The sequence below is a fragment of the Heliangelus exortis genome, chromosome 3 (genome assembly GCF_036169615.1).
Source record: "Heliangelus exortis chromosome 3, bHelExo1.hap1, whole genome shotgun sequence".
Lineage (NCBI taxonomy): Eukaryota > Metazoa > Chordata > Aves > Apodiformes > Trochilidae > Heliangelus > Heliangelus exortis.
In genome coordinates this window covers 78,455,453-78,482,458 of record NC_092424.1, presented here as the reverse complement: position 1 = coordinate 78,482,458, position 27,006 = coordinate 78,455,453, and the positions used below count along the sequence as shown (strand labels likewise).

Sequence of the window (27,006 nt, the reverse complement as noted above, 5' to 3'; positions counted from 1 at the left end):
AAAGCAGAAGGGGTTTTCCATATCAGCACACTCACTAGGTTCAGGGTAAGAAAAGTAACCAAAAGGTGCAGCTTGGCCTTGGGAATACACAAGAATAGAGAGAATAGGAGCACTCTTCTTGGCAGCTGTGCATTTTGCTAAGATAAAGCCAAACATGAGCCTGCACTCTTCTTAGATTGGTGCATTTACTAACAAAGTGTCTCCCAAAAATCACAGCTCGTAAAAAAATAGAAGCAGAAGGGGATGAGAATACACTACAGGATGGAAACAAAAGTGCAACATACCTTCCCTTATTTATAATGCTACATGACGTAAAGCCTAATTAATCTTTCAAATAAAAAGATGAAGTAATATTTTAGAAAAAAAACAAAACAACACACAACAGTCTGCCTTAGTTGCCAGGAGAGTAGGACATTTTTCTGACAGCCAAAGAGTAGCTGGGTGTAACTTGGGACAGCTACGTCAGCTCTTTTTTCCTACATTTATTTAAAAAGAGGAATAGAGGCACTTCTCAACCTCAAATGTTAACACTGAATGGCTATAAATAAGAGCTGGGAGATATTATTAAAAAGACTTCTTATTCCTGTGTAGAAAAAAGGCAAAATAGAGGATGTCAAGTTAAAACACAAGCAGAACAGAACTGGAGATACCGAATGGTCGGCTCAAGTTCTCCAGTTCACTTCAGATGGCTCCATTAAATAGAGGACATATCCAAAAAAATCAGGCTTCTTGATCTATATCTTTCCATATATGCACAGTGGTGGATGTAAAGAGCAGAAATGAATAAAGATATTTTTGCACTGGAGTGCCACTCCTGCTAGCACTTTAATTTTTCCCATTAATTACTTCTCTACTGAAAATACACCAGCACAGGAAACCAAAATACATGCATTTGTGCAAGACCTGCATTTGGAATTTTATGCAGGAAGACAGTCTGATTCAAACAGCCTTTGGTTACACACAGAACCAAAAGCACATTGCAGTAGTTTGTCAAGCTGTTCTACTTAGAGTTTGCTTAAATTATCCAAAAAATAGAAAGGCAGGAAGCAAAGACTGTTTTAAAGAGCTTTCCATCCCATTTTCCTCATTAAGAACAGACCTTTGCACATTTAATTATATATATATATATATATATACTCTACAGAAAAGGCTCCATTTCTATTACATACTGAAGCAGAGGGAGCAAGACCACCACATAAACAGTGCATTACTCTGAATCTCAAAAGACTGCTCCTTACCTAGCAGTTGCAGGCAGGTTCCATTTTATTACAAAATACTGAAGAAATAAGTTGCCAAAAAAACACAGTGAAGCTGCAGAGCAAAAAGGGCCCTCGATCTCCAGAATTCATGTTTCCTAAGTTACATACAAAGCAACTGGGAGGGAATCAGGTACAATGACTGGAGCCAGTTGTTGTTTAGTGATAAGCTTAGCATACTCCTTGATCTGCAGCTTCCAAGCTTGCAAATAGCAATTAATTTTTCAAAAGAATGTGTCATTGTTAATTCATGTGCCATTGCAAACAATGACTCTTTAATGCAAGACTTTTAAACCTAAAATGTACCTCAAAACAGCCACCAGAAGGGAAAGGGCACAGACTCTTTCCCAGTCTCAGATCTCAGTGACTTGCTTTGGGTTCATCACTCCATCTGTCTGCTACATCACACATCATCCTCATCCCCATCTCTTCCTCAGCTGTTTCCTTCTCTTGAAGACAAGCTCTTCATCACCATTTCCCACCAATTTAGCATCAACTCTCCAACATAGGAATATACATATATATTCATGTCAATTTTGCTTTGATCCTCTGATTTGCTGTGACAGAAGAAAAAGCCATCTGTCTACCAACAGAGAACCTTGATTATCAATATGAAAGCCTTCCCTAGCTGTAACTAAGAGACAGTAACTCAGAATGAAAGCAAATATTCTGAAAAAAATACGATTTAGACTTTTCATCTTCAAACAACTGTTACATTTCCTAGACACTCAAACAGAAATGGGGATTTGAAGCTCCAAAGCGTGTACACAACTTGGGAGCTTCAAAAGCTGTATCATGACAAGTATTAATAATATAACACCTGATGTGTTAATATCATGTTAGTAGATTTCTTCAAGTATTTCAGAGAGGGAAATGAGAAATGCCTCAACACTCCTAGAAGGCAGGAGTGCTTTTCACTGTTAAGGCAGCGTGAAACCAGTGAAAATATCACTGTGATAAAAAAAAAAAAGTAAGCAGACCCTAAAAAATCCAGTCCTCTGTCTTTCTACCCGACGTGCTGTTTTAATGCCACTAAATACATGTAACCAGCACCAGGCTGACGCGCTGCAGTCAGGAGACGAGACGATGTCTCACTACTTGCTAACTTCTCCTCATCAGGTTTCCAGAGTCACTTTAACGGGAGATACTGAAAATTTTAACAGCGGGGTTAAACTCTCCCTGGGAAAGCACAGAAGGAGAAGGAGAGGGAGATCGGAGCGCTGCTCCCGCTGCCCGGCCCGGCGGGTGGGGGTTCGGGGGGGTGTCCAGGCGGGGCGGGCGGCAGATAAAGCCGTCGGGAAGCGGTAGCGATGCAGGGGGCCGGGTGATGGGGCAGCGAGACGCATCCCTTTCCTCAGCTGACCTTACGAGAGCATCCGCAGGGTGCCCGGGGGCTACCGCCCAGCCCCGCCCGCCCGCTCACCTGCTTCGCCAGGAACCGGCTCAGCTCCGCGCTGCTCTTCTCGTTCCTGCGCGCCAGCAGCTGCAGCGGCTCGGCCAGGTGGAACCGCAGGTCGGCCATCCTCCCAGCGATCCCCCCCTTCCCCCCGACCCGTGGAGCGGCGGGAGAGGGACGGGACCGGGGCCGCTCGCCCGGCCGCGGGCAACACGTGGGGAACGGGGCAGCCACGCAGCTCCAGCTTCCGCCTCCCCGGTGGCGTCACCACCCCGCGACGTCGCAGGAGAAGGGAAGCGAGAGCCCACCCCCCCGCCTCTCACGTGATGGCGGCGGCTGTGAACTACAACTCCCGGCATGCCCGGCGCGGCGCACCGCCTGCAGCGTCACGGCCGCCTGTTGCATGCCGGGAGTTGTAGTACCGAAGAAGTTCCCTTTCCCGCGGGGTACGGGGGAGCTTCTCGTGTCTCTCGCTTCTCTCGGCACCGGGAACGGGAGGCTGCGGGGTTTGCTTGGTCCTCTCCGTGCCCTGCTCCCCACTCCCCAGGGAGTTAACCGCAACTATTGAGGCAGGACTCGGCTACAGCCGGCCTGCTCAAGGGCCACAGGCCAGAGTGCTTGCCCCTTGAGCCTTCCCCATCTAGGTCACGGCAGCAGCCCGAGCCCTGACAGGACACGGTGACTGACCCCGACAGGCGGGTCAGGCTCGGCAGGTAAGGCGTCCGGCATTACGTTAGCATTTGCACGTCACCTTCCCCGGCTGCCCCGGCCGGCCCCAGCCAGCTCACGGATCTAACGATGCTTCCAGCGTGGGGGTTGCCAGCGGGCTAGCGGAGAGCAGGAGCCGGATTTCAACCTCGGGCCACCCGGGAGAGCCATCGGGGGTGCCTCACGCCCATCGCACCGCAGCAGCGGGGCACGGCCCTCTGCGCCCGAGCTCGCACCAGGTGAGACAGCGCCTCACTCCTGCCCCTGCGCTGCCCGACACGGCCCAGGCATCCTCCTGCGGCCCTTCCTATCCCCTTTCCCTCCATCACAGCCTGCACAGGGCGGCGGCGGAAGGAGCAGCGGTCTCGGCGCAGAGCTTGCGCGACCAGCAGGGTTACTTCAGGGCCAGAGCCCTCCCTCCCGTCAGGCAGGGAGGCAGGCGAAGGCGGGAGGGGGCTGGCCGGCCTCTCCCGCCCCCCCCCGGAGCCTTGTGAGGCAGCGCCACTTCCCGCGCTCGGGGCTGAGGGCCCCGGCTTGGCCCGGGACCAGGACCTGGACCCGGTGTCGGGGAGGGGGCGGGGCGGTGGCCAAAGGGGGTGTGGCGCGGCTGTCTCGCGCTCCTCGCTTTGGCGCCAACTGCTTCGGGCCGGGGGGGCGGGTCCTGCTGACGTCACGGCCGGGGACGTGCAGTGCGTCTCCCGCCGTTGGCTGTGGCGGCCCCAAGCCCCGCCCCCTCGGCGCCCGGCCTGCGGGATCGGCGGCGGCGGCGGGGAGGTGCGGGGTGTCGGGACCCGGGGAGCGGCGGGGTGTCGGGAGCCCGGGGGGACGGGCCGCGGCGCGGCGGCCGACCGGTGAGTGAGGGCGAGCGAGGCCTTTCTGCTCCCTTCCGTATCTTCCGCTCCTCCGGGCCCGATGCGGGGCTCGGCGGCGCCTCGCCCCGCGCGAGTGCCGCACCCCTCCCCCCTCCAGCCCCTGCTCCGGTCCCGCCGCCCGGTTCGGCCCGTTCTGGCCTTGTCCACTCCCGGGGGCTCCAGGCGCCCTGCTGGCCCCTTCCCCCGGGCGCAGCTTGCCCGCCCCGGCCTGCCCGTGGCTGCTGCTGGGGTGCCGCTCCCGGGCCGCCATCGGTGACTCTCCCGCCCTGACCCTCGAGAGGTGCCGGGCGCTTCCGCCGTGACAGGAATTGGGGCGGGCGGGAGGGAGCCCCTTCCCGCCCGGGCAGGGAGCGTGAGGCCTGGGGAGCGGGTAGGGACCGCTGGCTCTGGGCTGGCTGCGGCTCGGCGTTACCCGGTGCCCCTTCCTGCCCCCGTACCCCAGCTCCTCCCTCTGCTCCTCCGTGCCTTGAGTTGCCCGCCGCAGCTCTCGCTTCAGAGGTGCTCATGCATCAGTGACACAACGTGTGTGCTTGTAAAGTCATCCTGCAACAGCTGCTGTGGCGGGTACTGTGCCTCCCGTCGCCAAGCATCGCTCATGCCTTGGCAGGCAAAATGTTTCTTGCCTGCTGCGGGTCTTGGCTGGCTGGATCAGACAGGGGGAACTTGCTTTTAAATGGTCACAAGAGAAGAAATTGGAATTATCAAATCAGACTAATTTGCCTGGTTCAGGTATATAGTCAGGTAATCTGTTCATAGGATGATTTCGTACAAAAATTTCCCTATAGGATCTTTATTTGAGATCCCTATAGGATCTTTATTTGAGATATATAAATAAAAAAATACAGCTGAGGATCTTCAGAATGCTTATGTACAGGACAGGTAATTTCTTACTTTTCTTGATAGAGCATTTGTTGTCCTGATGTAAGAATTTTTTCATTCTAGTATTGGACTTTGTTGAAGAGCAAGGGCCACAGGTAGCTCAGGTATTGTTTTGAGATGCCTTTGTTTTAAGATGTTCTGAAATTGTCAATTACTCTGTTATCTTCCTTCTGGTATTTTGCTCCTAGATGGGGAAGCCATAAGGAGTTTGTATCATGGCAACAGATGAGAATGGACTGGGACTGCTTGATACCCGTTATGGTGGTGAGATATGTTAGATTGCCTTCTGTTTGACAGTGAAATAACACAAGCAATCTGATGGAAATACACAGGTCCATATATAACTTTTAAATAATGGAAACAATTGAAGTTGACACCAATGAGCCTCAATTGTAATTACATGGCACAGTGTTAGTGTAAGCCATATTCCATTAGAGAGTTTGGATTTCAAGCCTTAACGTCGTACTTTGGATTTCTGATATGTTTGGAGGTGATGGCTGGAACTGGCCTCTCCTCTGTGTTTAAGCAGTTTGTAATTTACCCTTCACTACATCCTAAAGAAGTGTGTATTTGGACATGTTAGGAGGTTTGCTCCTTTGCTGTTCCTCTGTAAGAGCAAAAGCACTATCATCTGATATACTATCAGCAGTCAGGGTACTCTAATATTATTTCCAGCTTTGCAGGTGGCTGATCACATGTTTTTGTGATCCCCAGCCTCAGGACTTTGAATGTTGGTATTCTTTGTTAAAATAATTTGTTGCAGAACTGGAGTGATTCACACAGGGGAGATGAGAATAAGAGTGATTGGAAAAAGACATGAAGAGACCGAAAAGATCCAGATTAAAATACTGTTCCATGACCAATTAGTGTGTGACTAGATGGCAATCTTAAACAAAATAATTTGAATTATGATAGACTATTACAGTACTTTGATGTGAAATGTTTCCTTTAACAGTAGTGTCTTTCTCATACTAATTCTTTTATTTTTGTTTGAGTCATATAATTTCCTTATTCAGTGTATTATAGGAAACACTTTCAAATTCAGTTCCAGTTGACATAGTCTATAATTTTCAACTTTATTTGTATTTAAAGCCATATAATTTGTCTCATGTACATGTAATATTTAGGAATTGATCTTGCAAGATTGTCTTTGCTCCCTGGTGACTAAAGATCTTCTCTGCACACTAGCAGTAACTGCTTGGTAAAATTTTCTTGTCTTTTACTAGTCTGGGCTTGTAGTTTCACTACTTACTGATCTAGGATTATAGCTACACTTATCTTATGGGAAAGGTAGAGGTTGGAATTCAGTAATTGTTCACTTTGGCTTTTTTTATTTTTTCCCTCTTTTTGGCTTTAGTTGGGGCTTCTCCCTTCAAGGAGGGTGATGAGAGCTCAGTGGATATATATGATGGCCTGGACAATGGTTTGACAGTTCCTGGTAGGTTGATTGTATCTTGGTGCTTGGCTGAAATTGTTGTAGTGTCTTCTTTGGCTGGTTTCAAGTAAAACAACATTTAGCTTGAAGTTTACATTTCCCTGGTGTAGCATATATTTCAGCAAGTTCCTTGCTTAAATGCAAGAGATTTATGTTAAAACTCTGTAGAATACAGAGGAGAATTACTAAATCTTTTTCTTTATTTATTTGATTTTCTTTTACAGACAATTCTGCTCCAAATTCTACACCAGCTGCAAACGGCTTAAATTTGTTTGATGAGTTGTTAATTGAAGAAGGGACTGCAAAGGAAGCATCTTACAATGAGGTGTGTATTCATGTGAAAAAAACAATTCTAGTGTTTTGGGGTTTTTTTGGTCCAAGTTTCCATGTGTAAATTGCAAAAAAAAAAATGTCACTATGTTCACATTGTTGGACAAATAGGGAAATGGTTTTTAAATAAAGAAGTTACAACAAGAATGTGCTAATAAACTGTCAGGTTAATGGTTCATCAGAGTAAGTGAATCTCTTAGTGATGTGGCCTGTACTCCATTAACATACTTTGCCTGCAGTTAGTGTATAAGCTAACTTATGGGAAAATGTACTGTCATTTCCTTCTATTTAAATGTATGTTCAGATGTCTGACACGAAGCTGGTCTTGACATTTCTCTCAACAAATTTTACCAGGCTAAAAGACATAGGTCATTGATTAATCTTAGGTGTCCCTAGATTTTGTCCTTGAGACTGAAGACAGCCATGCAGTAGATAACCACTCCAGGCAAATCAGCAGAACAGTTACTGATGTAGCATCACTTATCCTGGTCCACAAGACACATCTTAACTACAAACTTGAGATTTGGAGTAAAAGGGAAAGACATCCACAGATATAATTCCCTATAGAAGCAGGAACAAAACCTTTGGGAGCCTACTAAGTGATGAAGTGTCACTTTGAAAGTTTAAAAGTATTTGACTGTCAAGTATGACAACAGGGAAGTTGTCCATTCTCCTGTAATAGTTTTGTCACCATCCCCTTTTAAAGAAGGGCTCATGCCAAATGTGTTTTATTTAATTTTGTAATCTCAACAGGAGCATGTCCTTTGCGGTCTATTTTTGCAGACCAGGTTTGTTAGTAGTAACTTTTTGTTGTGTTTTTCCTTACCTGTTTTGTATTTTATAAAATTTTACAAGTCCTCATCTGTAGGGGTCTGGGTACTCCTGCTCTCCTGATAATTGTGTCTTTGATTTCACAATAATGTGGCTCCTGTTACTCTGTAGCCTATTACTGTTTGGCAAGCACATGTAGATTTCCTCTTACCTGAGTGTTTGTGATGTTTTAGATACTTGTATACCTGTTGGAGCATATTGAAACTTTTTTGTTTTAATATGGCTTTAATGTGTAAATTTTGAAAAAATCCAGAGCTTTGTAATGCATAATGCTGTATTAACTAAACAAACCTAGAGGAGTAACTTTTCTATGTAATAAAGTCCACTCTGTGAATTTTCTCTTTGACAGTTGCAGGCCGAATATGGAAAATGTCAGCAGCAAATTAAAGAGCTGATGAAGAAGTTTAAGGAAATACAGGCACAGGTACTGTAGTTCAAAGGGCAGCACTGTCAAGATTGATGTAAAGCAAACTGAGTATTTCTTTGAGAGAGTTAATTTCATATGTTTCCAAAATTAATCCATTGTGTGGATGGTTTGTGAAGCACCTCTAAGTGCTAGGAGGTAGTTTTGCCTAGTGTAGTCACCAGGATAGCCTGCTGACAAAGCCAGTGGGTAAACTCACTTGTTTCACTACAATGCATGCAGTAAGACTTTAGTTGCTTAAAAGCTATTTTCTATCTAGTGTCCCCATGCTGTGCCATTTGGTATCGTGAGATTACCTTAGAAGCATTAAGTCCCAAAGGTTCTATTCTCTGCTAAGCAGCTCCTACCCTGTGACACTTCTGTAATGTTTTCTGCAAAATTTGTCTGCAAGAGCAAGAACAGGAAAGCAGCAAATTGAGTAAAAGAATGAAGCAAAAGGTTGTAGTAATACTTTTTGGTTTTTATTTTTTTCATTACTTGGTTTATGGTATATTTGTTTTAATAAGTTGTATGCTTAGAACATCTTAAAGAGTTACCAGGACCACAAACAGCATAAATGTGAGTGATTTTTTTTAAAAAAAAGTTCCTTTGGATCTCAACAATTTTGACTTCTCCATACCAGTTTCTGTGTTCTACCATTAGTTTGCTTATGATGGGACTTTTTGTAATGGTTGTCTTGCACTGGTTTTTTTGCATGTTTGGGTACCCAAGCTAATTACCTTTTTTTTTTTTTTCTTTCCCTCTCTCCTGCTGTCTTTCTTGTGTATATTTAAAACAGAATGTCATTCTGCAGAATGAAAACCAAGCTCTCAAAAAGAATATTTCAGCACTTATCAAAACAGCAAGAGTGGAAATTAATCGTAAGGATGAAGAAATCAGTAATCTCCATCAAAGGTACAGCTGAACAGTGGGATTTAAAAACACGTGTTTTGTTTGATCATGTTTATATACTTGTAAGAAACTTTAGTGAGTAAATAAAACCAAGTAATAATATTTAGTAAATAATTGTGTGATTTAGTACTGGAACAATCCAAGGAAACAGGTATTTGGCTTTTTTTTCTTGGTGAAGTCTTTGGATTTTAATTAAGAAAATAAGAAAGAATCCAAAGGGTGACCATTTATATGAATTCTTGTTTGGTTGGTTGGTTTCTTTAATGACCAGCTCTGGGTCAGTTATTTAACTATCTTGCATGTTTTAAAGGAGGCATTATCTTACATAGTTCAGCTTCAGAACTAGCTTGTTTTATGGTCTCAGAAGTGAATTTTGTGACTGTTTTCAGACAACAAATGAAAATACATAGACTATATAATGCTTTCATAGCAAGATACAAAAGGCCTGTCTCCAGTGGAGGGGGTTAGTAGCTAGAGAATTCTTTGCCATTCCTCTGTCCTATTAATATTACTGCAAGGAGTTGAAAAAAATAAAGTATGCATGGGAAAGTAGCTGAGTGTAAGGTCTCTGAACCACTTGGAAAGAGAGCAGGGCTCACCTGCTTGTCACTTGTGTGACATCAGTCACATCATTGGTTTGTATTTCAGTTTGACCATTTGATATTTTCATGCACCAAAAATTTTGATGATGATGAAGGTGCTAGAGGCTAAATGCATATTAACTAGGAAATTATTTTTTATTAAATACATAAAATTGCCAGATGTGATCTGATGGAGACAAGGTGATGTTAACGTGTAATCCTTTCAGGTGATTTTCTTTCACAAGATAGCTCTCGTTTTCACACCTGGGTTTGGATACTTACCCTCATTAAAGAGTTCACAGGCTCATTTGCAATACCCTCATATAGTGATGAAAATTGATGAACAAAGTGTTTGATCCTATGTATTTTGGAGGCATCCATAATGGAAAAGTTATGGAGAAAGTGACACTTTTGAGGTCTTAAAAACATGTTTTGTCTGCTGCGTGGTCTATAATAAATTATCTCATCTAAGCATTCTACATATCTCTAAAGACTTCTTCTGATAGTTAATCTTTTAGGGGAATAGTTAGTGCTTGCCTGGTAAGAAAACAAACAAAAAAAACCCCAAAACTCCCACTTGGGTGTTGCTACATTCATCACACATGTATGCAGATCTAATAGCTCACCTAAGGCAAGGCAAAATCTTGTCAGTATAGTTCAAAGTTTAACAGAAGTATAGGAAAGGGTTTTGGAGTACAACAGCTGCACCATTGTTTTAGGTCAGTGTTCAGTTCACATCACTATGTCACATTTTTGGAGTAGAGCCAGTTGTATAAGCTGATTGTTATGTATTTAAGTTTGTCATCCCATAAGAAGTATTTGATTTTTATAAAGAAAAACAAAGGCTATTTCATATGGGCAATAAATATGGGATTATTTTGCAATTGAACTAATTCCTTACAGCTGGATACCAAATCAACATAGAATTCAGGCCAGAACTGAATGCCTGTGTGTAGCAGCCACTTAAGCCTTGACTGAGGCTGCATCCTGGGCTACATCAGAAGCAGTGTAACTGGACTGTTGAGGGAGGTGATTCTCCCCATCTATTCCAGTTTTGTGATACCCCCACCTGGGGTACTGTGTCCAATTCTGGATTTCTCAGCATAAGAAGGACATAAAACTTGACCTTGTCCAAAGGAGGGCCACAAAAATGGTCATCAGGCTGGAGCACCTCCCTATGAAGGAAGGCTGAAGGAAGTTGGGGGTTTTCAGCCTGGAGAAGGGGAGGCTCCAAGGTGACTTTATAGTGACTTTCCAGTATCTGAAAGGGGCCAGCAAGAAAGCTGGAGTAGGGCTTTTTGCATGGGTGTGTAGTGGGGGGACAAGAGGCAATGGTTTAAAACTCAAAGAGGGGAGATTTAGATTAGACATTAGGAGAAAGTTCTTTACTATGAGGGTGGTGAGACACTGGAGCAGGTTGCCCAGGGAAGTTGTGGATGCTCCCACCCTGGAAGTGTTCAACGCAAGGTTGGATGGGGCCTTGAGCAACCTGGTCTAGTGAGAGGTGTCCCTGCCCATGGCAGGGGCTTGGAACTAGATGATCTTTAAGGTCCTTTCCAACCCAAACCATATTATGATTCTTTGAATCTATCACTGTCTAAATAGGAGCTGGTTGTTTGCTGCCATTATTTGTTGTGGGTCTGACTTCTGTTTCTATCTGCATGGATTAGAAGCATTCATTTTAGATAGTGGAGAATATTTAATAAGGTTACCATTGCCTTTAATCGTGTCATTTTAATGAAATCCTTTGTTGAATATGGCAGAAAAGTGTCTGAGTTTTTTTGTTTGTTTTGGCTTTTGTCTGGCGAGGTAGCTTTGAGTTATATCAGTAATGAGTAACACTTCAGGCCACACAGGCTACATGGGCCCTTTTAAATTTTGCTTTTATTCTTTTCATTATGATTATGTGGTAGCAGTAGCTATGTGACTTTGAGGCTTGAGTATTGTATTTTACTGCTTATCTTCTATAGCTTGTAGCAAGTTTCAGACATGGTAGCTTATTTGCTTATTGGGTAGAGTAAGCACAATCACATAATACCTATTCTTTTTATTGCCAGTTTACTAATTAGTAAACTACCAAATTGCTCTCTATTTTTTTACTTTTTAAAATCACTAAATAATTTTTTTTCCTAAGAGAAGGCTTTCTTTATTGCCTGACACTTAAATGCTAATTTGAACTAGTGAAATTGTTAATTAGACCAAATGCAGTATTTTTTCCACAGATTATTTTTCTTTTGATGAATTATATTTGGAAAAGATGTATACAAATTATATTCTTTTACTGTGTGCTAATGGAAATTATTAAACTTCTATTTTTGTCCCAGTTTTTTTCAACTTGAATCTGAAGGGAAGTATGAAACATTTTTGTGGAGATATGGATTAATTGTAATTCATCTTAAGTTATGTTTAAGTAAGCTACTAAAAAACTAATGTATTTTTTTCTTTTTATAAACAGGCTATCAGAATTTCCCAATCATCGAAGTAATTACACCAGAACTCACCTCACGGGATTGACTAATGGAAGGTGCTTGGAGATGTGCAAAACAAAAGATTCCAAATTCAGACCTTCTGATTTAGGTGACAGTATGAAGATGGAGCACAGAATGAAAAATGACTGTTCAAAAGATCCATACCACAGTTACTCATTTCATAACACGGACAATGGGAAGTCTAGCTCTGAAAAAAGAAACACTCCAAACCTACCCAGATGTCCCCCTGAAGAGCTCTGCAGTGATGGCACTCAAATTTGTCAACCCAACTATGACCATGGCTCCAACAAGGATAGCAGAAAGGAAAGAAAAGAAATGAAAAGTAATGAACAGTACAGTAGGGGAAGTGTCAACAAATACAAAAGGGAAGTACATCAGAGCAATGGGAACAATGATACCTGTAGCAATGGTGATAGTGAAGAGGGGAATTCAGATCCTCAGCAGAAGCTGAAAACCCTTTCTGAGAAGGCTAGTAAAAAGGACTTGCAGCAAAAAAGTCAGAGCATGAGACTCAAATGCAGTCCAAGTGTAGAAAGAAGAGCAGAAAGGGGTGTTTCTTCCCGGGAGAAACAAACTACTGGTAAAGACAGATTTCAAACAAGAGGTGAATTATATGCTGATGAGAGACCACAAAATGTATTAAAAAAAGACCTTAAAGCACATGATAAAGATGAAAAGAATTCTGGCCAAAAAAATAAGCTGAACGAAAAGCTACAAGATCAATCAAGAAGGTCTGGTAGAGGGATTAGTCCACACTCCAGGAATGATCATTTGAAGAGTCTTCATGACTCACGTAAATGTCATGTGGAAGAGTCTAGAAAAGGAAAAGCCATTGACTGCAAGAGAGACAGGGGAACAAATGATCATACTTCTCGAGAAGGAAGGACTTCACCTTCTAATTCCAGCAGCAGAGAACATAAATGTGCACGCCTGAAGCTAAGTAGCAGTAGGTATGAATGGGAAACAGCACATTCCAAGTCAGAAAGACACAGAACTGAGGAAAAAAGGAAAAGGGAGAGAGAGAATCAGGATGAAAACAAGCATTTTAGAAATGAAAGGAAAGTTGCAAAAGAGATTTCTCACCAATCTGCAAAAGAATCCAAGAAAAGTACAGATGTTACAAAAAGTGAGAAAAAGAAATCCGGAGTAGATGATGTCCTAAGAGTTTCCAAAACAAAAGATGATCACATTGGGACAAAAAGCAAAGACTTAAAACTTAGCTTTATGGAAAAGCTAAATTTAACTCTTTCTCCTGCTAAGAAACAAAGTCCAATGGGTAGACTTAAAACACCTTCCGAAAATCCCTCTGATGAGGGAAGTACAGAGCTCATGCTGCAGGCAGAACTGTTGGATTCTGCCCACCCTTTGAACTGTGGTCCTATGGAACAAACCAGTTCAACACTGCAAGTTCTGAATAGTGCAGCTGAAATCAGTGTGGAACCAACACCACCTCTTTCAGCCAACTGTGAAGATGAAGCCTTGAAAGTAGCAGCAGCAGATGCAGCACAGTCTGAAGCATTGTCAGTGGTGGCAACTGATGAACTGAGCTCAGAAACTTTACCAGAGGCAGAAGTGGGTCAGGTACATTCCCAGGCTTTGCCAGAAGCAGAAGAGGTACTGGTTCTTGATGAGGTGCAGGCTGAAATGTTGTCAGAAGCAGCAGAGATTTGTGATCTGGTTGAATCAGAAGCCTTGGTAACAGCAGCTGCAGTGACAGACTCAAATCTCCCTGAATCTTTGCCCCTGGAGGTGGCAGGGGCTGTGCCAGAGTGTGAAAACTTGCCTGTGATGGTGGGAGCGATGCAGGATGAGAATGTAGTAACAGCAGAACTGGTACAATCTGAAATTGCCAATGAAAGTATGGGAGCTGCTCCAGAGTCAGCAGCAGAGAAGAAAGGAGAAGATAAAATATCTCTAGCTCCTAACACAGAAAGCTCAGTAGACCAACATGGTTCTCAAAACCTTGTCTTAAATGACTCAGAAGCAAAAAGCTCTGGTGTTCTGCAGTCCTGTGGGGTCATAGATCATGTTAGTGAAACGAAAGGGGACTCTCTAATGGAAGCAGTGAAGGATCACTTGGCTGCAGAAAATCTTGAGTGTCCTGCTGAGGAAAAGAGAATCTGCGAAATCGACATGAGTGCATCTCAGTCACTTGACAGAACTGTTTTAACTGGGAAGGATGAACCATTAGTTGATCAGAATGCTTGTGATCTGGAGCCAAGCCTAACTGAAACCAGTACTGCAGCACCTCTTGGTGGTGAGATGTATCCTAGAGCTAAAGACAGAGAAACTACCTCAGTTCCTGTTGATGATGAAAGCTCAATACTGAGCATTGATCTCAATCACTTGAGGTATATTCCAAAGGCAATCAGCCCACTGAACAGTCCAATGCGCCCTTTGGCTAAAGCACTTAAGCTGGAAAGTCCCTGCAAAGGTCTTGTGAAGAGTTACAACAAAGGTATTTGCATATATGTATGCTAATTTCTTTTTTACATAAAGCTTTAGAAGATCGATTTATGGAAAGCAGAAATTCTTTTAACTGCTTTCTCAAAAATATAAATTGTTTCTTCTTAAGCTGTTTAAGTCTCATTGGTTCATTTTCATTCACAGTGCAACCATTTGACAGTGCAGCCAAGACTGAGGCTGATTGTAGTGCTGTAAAAATTGGACTACAGACAGATGAGTGGTTTAAATAAGAGTTATGCTCTAACTTCTAAAAAGTGCATACAGGTTTATTGATTACATTTTGATCTGAGTAGATCTCATTAGGTATTTCTCTGGAATTTTAGAGGCAGAACTTAATCATGTTCTCTGAATTATAATATATCTATGAGAAAGCTGGAGAGACTACCCAAGACTTAATTTTGAGGAATGTCAGCTGAGAGTAGGCTGTGCTTTCCATCTGTTTTAATTTCAATGTGAAATATATATATGTATTTTGTAGTTGTGAGTCAGTCAGTGGGGAGAAAAGTAGAACAAATAGAACACAGGGATTTGTCATTAGTGAGATAAGAGCTAACTCCTAAAGGAAATGACAAGGAAATGAAATACAATTACATCATTCACAGGAAGAGAAAATAGATAACCCAAAGTTTAAATCTTTTAAATTGTGGGAATTCAACTCTTCCGGTAATGTACTGCTGAAACTAATAAAAAGTTTTCTTGGATGCTTATAGATTTCCTACTAGAAGAGGAATAGTAGAGTGGCATTTAAATCCTTTTTCTAATGTTTTAGACTGTAATCCTTACATCTTTTTGCTAATCCTGGTGTGGTTTACTCTGGAATTCTGTCTCTTGTGCTTGAGATAGCGACTCTCTTAAGTGTAATTAGTTTAGCAGTTTATAATTCATTTCTGGAGTAGTTCATATTTTTTGAAATAACTGGGGAAACAGGAGAGCTTTGGGATCAGAGTATATGATCAAATAAATCAAATAAAAAGTTGGGTTTTTTCCCTTTTTGTAGTGTTTCTCTGAGTCAGAGAAATCAATCCTGTCCAAAACTTGTTACTAAATTGCAAAGCAGTGATTTTCAGCTCTGAAATTAGATGCCTAGTTGTCTCTGTGATCTTACTACTCCTAGTACATGTCAAATATTCTGCATCTTAAATTGGCAGGAGGCTATTTCTTCTTTTGGTCTTGAAATTCAGTGCTTACCTTTGTACTTCTCTGCAGGACAGGAGCACATATATTAATACTATATTTTGACCACTTTCCTTTTATACTTTGGTTTGTCAAAATATTGAAGTGATTGGTTTGACAATGTGTTTATCCTTGTAAAACTGAAATGGGAGCAGTAGTGCAATGTGTTCACTTTCATAGAATCTGTATGAAGTAAACATTTTCAAAGGTTTCTTTGAAGTGTTAGTGTTAATCATGAGTTCATTTTTTTTAATGAAGATCAATTTAGATACCTTTTATCAGAGTAAATGTTTGTTAGAGGTCATTAGCAGTCTAATCTATGTGTGATTGAACATAAGAGTTTTATTAACTGGAGTGCCCAGCAAGCCTAAAATTAACTGCAAATCTTGTTAATCAATACATACACACTTCAGTGGAATTTTTGTACGATGGCAGTGAGCTTGCCTTTTTATTTTCTGTGGCATGCTGCTTTCTGGTTTTTTGTTTTTCTTAACAGAATAGCATTTGGTTTGAGTTGTAAGTAATTATTAAATACATATATTTAATAATACCTAAAAAATAGAAAACATTTAATAAACCTGTGAAACAGCGTAAGATGTTTAGCAGAAGTTTAGCTTTTTCTCTCACATCTCATTCCTGTCATTCAGGAAGATGAAATGGAGACTTTCTCCAACATTCTAGGAAAAAAGCTTTTTAGGCACTTGCACTTAATTGCAGTACTGGTAATGTTAAATACATGAAAATTTGAAATAGTAAGTTTATCATAGGTGTGGTGCCTAGTACACTTGTTTTGTAAGTCAGGTTTTTTTAAGTCTCAACCTTTTTAATAGCCCTGGAAAAGATAGTTGAATACAAATGTTAATAGATCATTTGTTCTAATTTTGTTTTTGTTGTGAAACTGCTTAAAGAAAAGACACCTATTTTATCTAAATCTTAGTCCTTAATGATGTTAAAGTTGAAATATAGCTTGTGCAGCGTTCAGGGAAACTTGTTAAAGTAAAAGGAAGATAATCAAAAGTGGTAGAAACTGTTGGATTTTTCTGTTTTCAGTTGATGTATTTGTGAGACAGATCATACGTTTTTCTGTAACGTTGAGGTCTTATTTGCCCTTTGAAGCTCAGAAAAAATCCCTTTAACCAGCAGCTGCTGGAGCAGACTTGTTATAGCTCAAACTTCCTGAGTTGTCATTAGCAGTTTCAAACAAAACAGTTGTGAGCAGTTACTTTACAGAAGAGTCTTCCAGATTTTTCTGAAAATGTCTATTTGTAATTGTACTCTTTATGGTGATTAGAAAACTGTTTTCCTTTTATAGATTTAAATCCTGAAAATACGGTTGTCATCTGTCCCTCAAAGAATCTGTCTAAGGAGGTAAACAAAGAAAATCAGAAGCCAGTTAGCATGGCTGATGAACGCTTGGAGATGGAGTCCCAGCTGAGTATCTCTTCAGATGAAATAGAAGAGGGAGAGATCATAAGTAGTGATGAAGATGAAGACAAATCTAAACCAGAAAGAGGCTCTGAAAACACAAAAAAGTCGAGACCAAAAGCAGCTCCTGAGACACGAAATTTGGCCAGCAGTCCACAAAATCAAAAGAGCAAAACTGTGCATTGCAATGAAGAGAATGGAAAATTTGTCTCTGTGCAAGTAAGTACGAAGAAGAACAGAGAGGGGCATACAAATCAAACTTTCAGATCCTCGAAGGATATGAAGAAAAATAAAACTGTGAGCATTGCTTGTCTTGAAAAAATAGTTCATGTTATTGGTGAACCTTCAAATGTACAAGAAGTCATGCAGATGCTAAGAGCTATACGAAAACAGATGAGGAAAAACTATATGAAGTTCAAGGTGCATTTCCCAGTTCAGCATTTTCACCGAATTATAGAATCTGGTATCAAAAATTTTACATCATTAATAAGATACTTGAACTTTTACAAGATGTCTACATTAGGTGAGACTTTAAAATTGCATATCTGTGACATTATAGAGTCCAAACTAAAGCAAGTTAAAAAGAATGCAATAGTGGACCGCCTTTTTGAGCAACAAGTATCTGATATGAAAAAACAGTTATGGAAATTTGTAGATGAACAGCTTGATTACTTATTTGAAAAGATAAGGAGAATGATAATAAAACTATGTGATGTGGGAAATGTGAGAAATGAGAGTGAGGAAGGCAAGTTTGAAAGAGCAGGAAAGCAAAAACACAAGATCAGTCATAAAAATGACGTGCAGAAATCTAGAAAAAAGTCCCTGAAAGCCAGTTCTCAAAAACCTGAAGAATATATCCTTTCAAAGCAAATTGTGGATTATCAGCGACCTAAGGGTCACCATGAGAAAAATAAAACAGATGCACCAAAACCCGCCTTTACAAAATGTCTTAACTCCATTGATAACACGAGGAATTCCCAAACCAAAGTGCATGTCTCTAAAGAAAATAATTTGCAAGTCACTCTCACTCCATCAAAGGGTGTAAGATATGAGAAGGAAGGATTCCAGCTATCCAAAGATGCCAACAAATCTGATTTCAGTTACGAGCTTCTCACAGAACAGCAAGCATCCAGTCTTACATTTAATCTTGTAAGTGATGCTCAAATGGGTGAGATTTTCAAAAGCTTATTGCAAGGTTCTGATTTACTGGAAAAAAATGGTGGCAGTATCGACAGAAATGAGTGGGAATTCAGGACTCCAGAAAAACAGTTTTTAGAGAATCATAAGTGCAGAGGTCATGCTGCTGGACTTGTGCAAGAGATTGCTGCAAAGGAGGTTGGTGTGGAATCTCGAGCAGTAGAGGATATTAACTGGCCAGTTGTTTCACCTCTAAGAGCTCCCTCTTTAGCATCTCAGCTTCAGATGTCTGTTGATCCAGATGTGCTGGATGAAAGCTGTATGTTTGAGATTCCTACAAATGCAGCTTCGTGCAAAGAAGATGAATGCAACTCACAGAAGAGTAAATCGTTTGTTTCTTCTATCCTCCTTGAAGATTTGGCTGTTTCCTTAACTATTCCATCACCTTTGAAATCAGATGCTCACCTCAGCTTTCTAAAACCTGAGAATAACTCCAGCTCAACTCCCGAGGGTGTTCTCAGCGCGCATTACAGCGAAGATGCTCTTCTTGAAGAAGAAGATGCCACTGAGCAGGACATTCATTTGGCTTTAGAATCTGATAACTCAAGCAGTAAGTCAAGTTGTTCTTCATCTTGGACAGGTCGGCCTGTTGCTCCTGGTTTTCAGTGTCGCCCCAGCCTCCCAATGCAAGCAGTAGTCATGGAGAAATCCAATGACCATTTTATTGTGAAGATCAGGCGTGCGGTGCCATCTACCTCATCAGCGTCTGATCAGGTGAAGGAGGTGAGGGCATCCTCAACCAAGGCTGAAAAAGTAGAAATTAGAAGTGGGGAAAAAGAAAAGGAGAGCCAGAGTGTCACAGCAGCCACTGTGCAAGAAACTGTCAAACCAGATCTGGTTAAGACAAATCAGTTGCCTTGTGTCAGCACTGGACAAGAACAAAATCCTGCCTTACCTCAGTCTCTAAAGGAGTCAGATAATAGTATTGGAAAGGAAGAAACTGCTGGGTTGCTTGGACCCTGTAGAAAATCTTTGAACACAGAGAGCCGTGACCCAGAAAGCCCAGAGGAAAGCTCTGAGCAGTCTCAGGCACACAGATTGAAAGTTTCTGAAAATATAAATGAAATGGGTGTTAGATGTCAAGCTACTTTTCCTGCTGAATGCAATATAGAGTCATACATAGACTTAACAGATGATATTGTCAGTGAAACTTCATCTTCTGCAGTAGAATACACTACAGGTAATAGGACTCAGGAGACTTCTACAGGAAACTTGGAAATCAATGATAAAAAAGAAGAATTGGAGGAGTGCTCCGATGCATTTATAGACTTAACAGAAGAGCTTTCCAATGAGATTGTAGCAGGAGAATGTAATATTGAAACAAAATCCACTTCAAACACTGACGTAGGATGCTACATAAGTATAGATGATAAAACTAGTAAAAAAAGGAAAAAGGAGGCTGTCAGAGAGAACTCCAACTCAAAAAGGCAGCGAAAAGAAGCTGAATCTGCAGGTGAAGGGAGTGATGCAAGTGATGTGAAGTCTGAAGAGGTAAATTCATCACCTAAACAATGTTCCAGTAAGAAGAACGAGTTGCAGCAGAACAAAGACTCTTCTCCTTTGGCTTCAACTGCATCATCACCTAGCCTGTATGCCAAAAACATCATTAAAAAGAAGGGAGAAGTAGTAGTTTCCTGGACAAGGTAATTTCTGGTTTTGAGCTGTTTGATTGTTTTAGATGTTTTTTACCTGACATACTGAAAAGCGGAAAGAAAAGGAAATTTAGCTCATTACTGAAGTTGTTCTGTAGCTCTACAGTCTACTAGTAAGACTGTACTCTACAGTCTATCACTATTTACTAGTAGTAAACTGTTAGACTAGTAGTAAATAGTGAAGTGGGAGCCTCATTCCATCCTGTGCAGGATGATTTTGAAATTGATGCCTTCTCTTAGAGTACCACCAAAAGGTGCCAAAGTGTATTTTATCCTTTTTCTGTAACAGTTGTATAGGGGAAAACAAATTTAAAAGATGAACTGATTTCATGCAATTTCTTTAGCAGTCTTTGGAAGAGAACAATTCTTAATCACTTTTAGGTAGGTTAAATCAGATATGCTTTAAAGAAGGTGGTTTCCATGTGTCCTAACTAATTCCATCACTTGTCCAGATCTTTTTGCTTTTGATTTTGAAGCTTACACTGTAGGGTAACAAGATCTATTATATACCAAATTAATACCAAATTTTGATTCCCCTGCCCACTTCCTTTTTTGCCAAAAAATGCCAGCCAGGCTTGGCAGGGTGTGGAGCTTATTTAAGTTTATTTTAATAAATAGTCATTACATTTTGCATTGAAATTGAGGAATTTAGATATAATTTATTGGAATATGGCAAGTTTCAACCAAAGGTACATAGTAGCTCCTGTACAGTGACTATGTCTGTATACATGTTACATACACCTAAGTTCATTAATGAGACAAACAGCAAATTGGTGAAACATGTTGCTGGATGGATGAATAAATGAGGGGAGGGCAGTGGATGTTGTCTACCTTGACTTCATCAAGGCTTTCAACACCATCTCCCACAGCATCCTCATAGGCAAGCTGAGGAAGTGTGGGTTAGATGAATGTCAGTGGGGAGGATTGGGAAGTGGCTCAGAAGGTTGTCATTAGTGACACAGAGTCTAGCTGGAGGTCAGTAACAAGTGGTGTTCCCCAGGGTTGGTACTGCCTCTAGTCCTGTTCAATGTATTCTTTAACAACCTGGATGAAAGGATAGAGTGTACCCTTCAGCAAGTTTGCTGGTTATACAAAAACTGGGAGAGGTGGCTTGTCGACACAGCAGAAGGCTGTGCTGCCATCCAGCATGACCTGGAGAGGCTGGAGAATTGGTCAGAGAGAAATCTTGCAAAATTTAACAAGAGCAGGTGTAGGGTACTGCACCTAGGGAGAACCAGCCCCGTGCACCAGTGCAGTTAGGAGCTGACCTGCTGCAGAGCAGCTCTGTGGAAAAAGACCTGGGTGTCCAGACAACAGGGTGACCATGAGCCAGCAATGTTTCCTTGGGGCATAGAAAGCCAGTGGCGCCCTGGGATGCATCAAGAATAGTGGCAAGCAGGTTGAGGGAGGTTATCCTTCCCCTCTACTCTGCCCTTGTGAGGCCCAATCTGGAATACTGTGTCCAATTCTAGGCTTCCCAGTTCAAGAAGGACAGGGAACTGAACAAGAGGGCACAGCAAAGGGCTACAGGTATGATTAGGGGACTAGAACATCTCCCAGTCAAGTATATTTCTTGTGAGAGTAACAGAGAACTGGAACAGGCTGCGCAGAGAGGTGGTGGAGTTTCCATCTCTGGAGACATTCAAGACTCACCTGGGTGCCATCCTCTGCAACCTGCTGTAGGTGCACCTGCAGCAGGGGGGATGGGCTAGGTAGGTTCCTTCCTTCCTGTGACTTCTTTCTCAGGTGAAAAGTAGATGTGCTCTGAGTATGTTTGTTACATTAAGCCACTTAGAGAAGTCAGACACCTATGTAATCTTTGAATGTCAGTGGGCCTTAGGTGAGAGCTGCTGTTTAGCCATGCAAACTGAGGCAAGTCTGCCTAGAAGTATTGGATCCTTTTGAATTTATGAATTCTTTTCAATCCATTCTTAAATGTCTGCTATAGAAGCTTAAAAACTCTTTTTGGTGCCTTTGGCTTTGGACTGACTATTGTAATAATCCTGCCCTTCCTAATGGGGCAGCATGATCTCCACTAACACTTTTCATACTGACTCTGTTACTCCGTGCTCTTTAAATTCATTGCTACTCTTTGAACTCGTGTTCTGTAGTTTGGAAATACTCAGAATTTTCTTTATATGCCTGTATGTATGTATGCATGTGTTTGTGTGCATGTACACATATGTATGTAGTAATATTTTCTAAATGCATTTTTGCTGTAGAAATGATGACCGAGAAATTTTACTGGAATGTCAGAGAAAAGGACCATCAAGCAAGACCTTTGTTTCCTTAGCCACTAGACTGAACAAAAGCCCAAATCAAGTAGGTGCTATCATTCTTATATTTGACAGCAGTTATATTTCTGCATTTATGATTGTAGTTGAACAAAAACCTTTGGAGATATTCTCCTAATTTGGAATTGTTTTTTCCTCATGTCTTTTGTTGGGGGTTCTTGAAAAAAAAAATGTTAGATTCTTCCAGATACTACTTTTAAAAAATACACTTTATAGAGCTGTTATGGTCCAGGGATTCTTCAGTAACTGTTTGATTGGTACCTTGAAGCTGCTGTAACCAAACAAAAGTTAGGGACAACAGGATTCTTTGTGTTGTTGAATCAGCATTTATATAAAGAAAGGCAATTTGGAGAGGACCAAAGCCTTTGCACACATGTAATAAATTAGAAAAGGATTCCAGTTAGAGCTGGAAAATAAACAAAAACCACAGAGTTTTGGAGAAAGGACATTTTTTCATGAAGATGCTTCCTTTTTGTTTTTTTCAGTATTTAATTAAAAACTTTAAAAGATACAGATGTCAAATTCATGTCAGATGTTTCCAGAGTTTTGCTCATAACTTTGAACTTGTCTTGAATTGCTACCTTAATCTTTATCCTGCAAATCTAAAAAGTGAGAAATGCCTATTTGACTAAGTTAGGCAACCTTGTTTGCTTGGGATTTGGCTCTTAAGATTTTGTGTTGTCTGGTTACAGGCTCTTGGTAGGGTTTAGAAGGTGTTGGATAAAATAGTGTTATCTGTGCATTTATGTCACTTCCCAGTAAGCTCCTTGGTGAATGGTAGATATGCTATAGAGATAGGCATATAGTGGTAAAGAATACTACCTTACAGTTGAATGAGGTCACTATGTAAGCCATAGCTAGACTCAACAAAAAGATGTTTGTCTGTCACCTGCAGAACAGTTTTGTAAGATCCCTAGCAGGTGGATCACTTCAAGATTAGTCATAAATACTTGTAAAGGAGGGTAGAAAATTAGCAGTGAACTGTGCTTTTTGTGGAGTTCAAAATAAACTGTTCTTTCATTTGAATCTTACTCATGGTTGTACCTGACAAGATTCAAGTCTAGTTGACTTCAAAGCCTTCATTTTTTTCCTCCTTGTTGTAAGGAAGTCTTGTGTTTAATCAGTAGTTGGCTCAAGCTCACTGTGATTAACACTGAGGGTATTTCAGATGTCAAAGGGATGGGAAGACTTTCTGCATCCAACTAACCTGGTAATGGTGCTCCTGAAGTTCTTCCACTGAAATTTATTTAAAGGAAATAAAACACAAAATAGTTTTTGAGGGTCTTTTTATATATATGTAAAGAGACAACAACAACAAAAGAAAAACCAAACAAAAAAACAAACAAACAAAAAACCCAAAAAGAACAACAAACTTTATGCTGTTTTGGTGGGTATGGAAATCTGGGGCCTTAATGATCTGTCTTTCTTTGTCCTCCATTAGGTTTCAGAAAGATTCAAGCAGTTAATGAAGCTGTTCAAGAAATCCAAGTGCAAGTAAACCTACACCAGGCTGCTTCGTGGTTAGAGGGTTTAGCTGTATGGCAGCAGCAATGGACTACAACCTCTGCAGTCATATGGTGGCATTAGTGAGAGGTATCCAAGTCAGAATACAAAGTCTGGTACACCTAATGCACTGTTTTGTCTGAAGTGCTTTATCAGAGTGATACTGAGAGGGAACTTTACAGTGGGCATGTACAAATGCAGTGGTATCATTTTGAGGGGGTGACATCTCCTCTTGGTTAAAAGTGTTCTGTAAGCAATGACAAGGACATGCAAACAAGTGAAAATGGTGGATCTTGCTGGTCTTCTCAGAAGTACTGTCGTGTGGTGATGTCAAACTATGATTTGAAAAAGTAAGAATGCTTTGGAATCCAATTAGTAGGTAATCCTGGAAAATGACAGGTATCTCCTCTAGGTTTCCTTCGAACATATTTTAAGAAGTTAGGCCTTAGGTTCTTTTAAAATGGGGGAATGCCATGATAGCAATGATTCCAAAAGCTGGTTATCTAGTAATTGGATTCTTCTGGTAAGGAGTAGGTGGTTCTTGCTGCTTTGTCAATAGTAGCTCATAGTGGATTTTGAGAAGAGAAGCTGGCAGGGACTGCTTGGTTTATCTTCAACTGTGAGTGTGTTGTCTGAGCAATTTCTTAATTACTCCAGTGTTTCAGCAGAGTGTAGTTCTCTTTGAGGGTGTCCATCTGTTGTCATTGATAATAGAGAAAATCTAAGCCAGCTGTGTAGTCTAGACCCCTTCTTGATTTTTGAAGTCAAAACAAATCCCAACATCTGTGAGAGAGTAAAGTGAGTCATTAATGCAGTGGCCAGTTTTCCAGTTTCTTTTAAATTGTGAAATGATGTAATTAGTCTTCGTTGTCAAGGAACTGCCTTGTAGTTAAAAATTCTTGAAGTTCTGGTTATACTTAAAAAGACTTAGTATTGAATTTTGAGTAGTTAGTTTAGGGTTTTTTCAATGAAAAATGTATTGGCGTTTTATTTTTTTTTCCTTCATAAAAGGCTAATACATTTTTCTAATCCAAGTTCCATCTAGGAAAGGTACTTAATATAGGTCTTCAACATAGTGAACATTCTGTTTTGTTTAAAAAAAAATAAAATTACAAGTTATTTTAAAAATTAATTTAGAAACAGAACCTTATGGTTTTATAAAATATGACTTTATACTTAGTAACCAGGAGAGAAACTTTTCTGTAAAAACAAGCAGTTTCAAAACTTGTCAGCTTGGCAGATTTTGACAGCAATTGTATCTCTCTTTACAATTTAGTACATTAGAAATTCATTATGTTCTGTTTTAAAGAACTCCTGTAACTGCTTCCAGTTTTACCAGTGCATACTAAAAGGGTGTGTGTGTATATATATATATATATATATATATATATATATATATATATATGTATGTATGTATGTATACACACACACATATCACATATGCTGCTGCTTTATCCTAAATTTTTAAAAAGCATTTTTTATCTCCTCCTCTTAAGAAACATTCCTGGAAGTTGCACAGATTTTTGAATTATGAATTCATTGATGTTTGAGGTTTTATTCTTTACTGAGGCTCAGAGTTGCTGTAGCCTATTCAGTCAGTGCATCTCTTGCGTTTAGTAGCCTTCATTTAAGAGCCCCACCTAAGTGCATTGCCTTTCAACTTGGATTAAATGGGCATTTTTTTGGAATCCAATGACTGCTGCTTCAGTTTCAGCATATTTATTTTTTTGCTCCCTCTCCAATTAATGGTACAGACCTCTCATTGTAATAAACCATCCACTAATTTGTCTCAGATGTTGCCGCTGACACCTGCTGTAATGGTGAAAAGGATTGTCATGCTGCCAAACAGTGCATCACAGTCAGGTTAGGGAATGCTCTGGAAATTGTTACAAGGAGTGACTGGAGTAGGTGTTGATGTCAGTTCTGACAGTCTTCCCTCTTACCTGCTTTCTTCTGAAATGTTTGCTTTTGTTGATCAAGTGTCATCTTCCATGCTATGCTGGCAGTGCCTCGTGATTTCAGTGGGGGGGTTGGTATACCTACCCATGCTTGTTCTTAACAAACATTTGTGCTAATTGTTTACTTGTTGGAGATTTGAAATCTAATTGAATCTGTTCTCAGAATAGTCAGTTCACAGAGTAGGCGTTCATGATTGTGTAAAAATCAGACTCCACTAAGAGTGTGTATTTAACCATATCCTTAAAGATGTAAACGTGCACAGTACTGAAGGCACTGAGGGAAGGAGCTTGTCTCCACTTAGGTGCTTCCTCTCTGTCTTGAAAAATCAGGCAGTATTTTATTACAAAGTTGTTTATTCCTTGTCTGTGTTTATTTACTTTCATATCTGTACAGGTGAGGCAGGGAAGGGTTTGACTATTTTTGTTCTGACTGCAATTCCTTTTTTGTAAATTGTGAATTTTTTTATAATGTTCTGTCTATTGTAAGTATGTGTACAGGTCCCAATGTGGTCATGTAAAATATCTGATGTGTGTATATATTTAAATATATGTATAAAAATAGAACTTTGTTTAGCCAAAGATGATTTTTCTAACTATATAAAACTCCAGGTTTATTTTGTATAAACTAGTTTGCTTACTGTAATAGTAATGCAAAAAATAAAACTGTAAAATTCACATGCATATATTCTTGTTGAACAAAGGTTGGCTTGGAGTGGTTTTGTACCATTGTTTATTGCTCCAACAAGAATTTTAATCAGACTGTCTACAGTCTTATTTATGAAACCTCAGGTAAATGAGAACATTTTCTAGAACTGTTGGCTAATGGCTTGACAACTACAAAATGCTGTGAAGCAGCATTTAAGTTGACTTCTGTTAGTTTGTACAAATAAGTAGCTATGTTGATGTTCTGGCCAATAAACATGAAAGTAATCAGCTGCTGCTCAGGTGCAATTACTGCTCCAACTACATACTGCTTATTTCTTAGTGGACATGACTGGATCAGAAATTGGACAATTTCACCAACTACCTAAAACCTCTAAACTGCAATTAAAACCTAACAACATTTCTCCTTTTTTCTAGAGACATGGGGTTAGTGTTAAGTGGAACATTGCAAAGGGGAAAGATCTTTTTGTATCCAAGGCTTTTCATTGGAAGGGTATAGCTGGCAGCCCTTTGAGAGTCTTACTCCACTTTGTTATTGAGGAGTACTTCTGTTCAACACAGATTTTTTCACAGGATTCAGTTG

At 40.7% G+C, this 27,006-nt stretch overlaps 2 protein-coding genes across 4 annotated transcripts in view; one reads left to right on the top strand and one right to left on the bottom strand.

The window, feature by feature from the left end:
* Window positions 1-3,145, bottom strand: part of MDN1 (midasin AAA ATPase 1) — a 100,220-nt gene extending 97,075 nt beyond the window's left edge. The window contains exon 1 of the mRNA XM_071741328.1: window positions 2,680-3,145. Within this exon, the coding sequence (XP_071597429.1) occupies window positions 2,680-2,778 (99 nt within the window). The 5' untranslated portion in view covers window positions 2,779-3,145. The remainder of the gene's footprint in view (window positions 1-2,679) is intronic.
* A 93-nt stretch (window positions 3,146-3,238) lies between these two features.
* CASP8AP2 (caspase 8 associated protein 2) lies at window positions 3,239-26,441 on the top strand. Of its 3 annotated transcripts, none has more exons than XM_071741330.1 (10): window positions 3,239-3,365; window positions 5,300-5,375; window positions 6,469-6,549; window positions 6,771-6,871; window positions 8,057-8,131; window positions 8,910-9,025; window positions 12,059-14,550; window positions 17,044-19,996; window positions 22,228-22,327; window positions 23,741-26,441. In XM_071741330.1, exons 2-10 carry the CDS (start codon window positions 5,327-5,329, stop codon window positions 23,795-23,797), a joined length of 6,024 nt encoding a protein of 2,007 aa, XP_071597431.1. In that variant the 5' UTR covers window positions 3,239-3,365; window positions 5,300-5,326; the 3' UTR covers window positions 23,798-26,441. The 3 variants fall into 3 exon arrangements, with proteins under 3 accessions (XP_071597431.1, XP_071597432.1, XP_071597430.1); XM_071741331.1 differs by lacking the exon at window positions 3,239-3,365 and adding an exon at window positions 3,464-3,599; XM_071741329.1 differs by lacking the exon at window positions 3,239-3,365 and adding an exon at window positions 4,172-4,211.
* Window positions 26,442-27,006: the final 565 nt, after the last annotated feature.

Excerpts from the sequence above, each read along its gene's own strand:
- CASP8AP2 (XM_071741330.1), top strand. The coding sequence starts at position 5,327 with ATGGCAACAGATGAGAATGGACTGGGACTGCTTGATACCCGTTATGGT. Across the intron at positions 9,026-12,058 it reads ATCAGTAATCTCCATCAAAG|GCTATCAGAATTTCCCAATC; the intron begins GTACAGCTGAAC and ends TTTTATAAACAG. Across the intron at positions 14,551-17,043 it reads TGTGAAGAGTTACAACAAAG|ATTTAAATCCTGAAAATACG; the intron begins GTATTTGCATAT and ends TTCCTTTTATAG.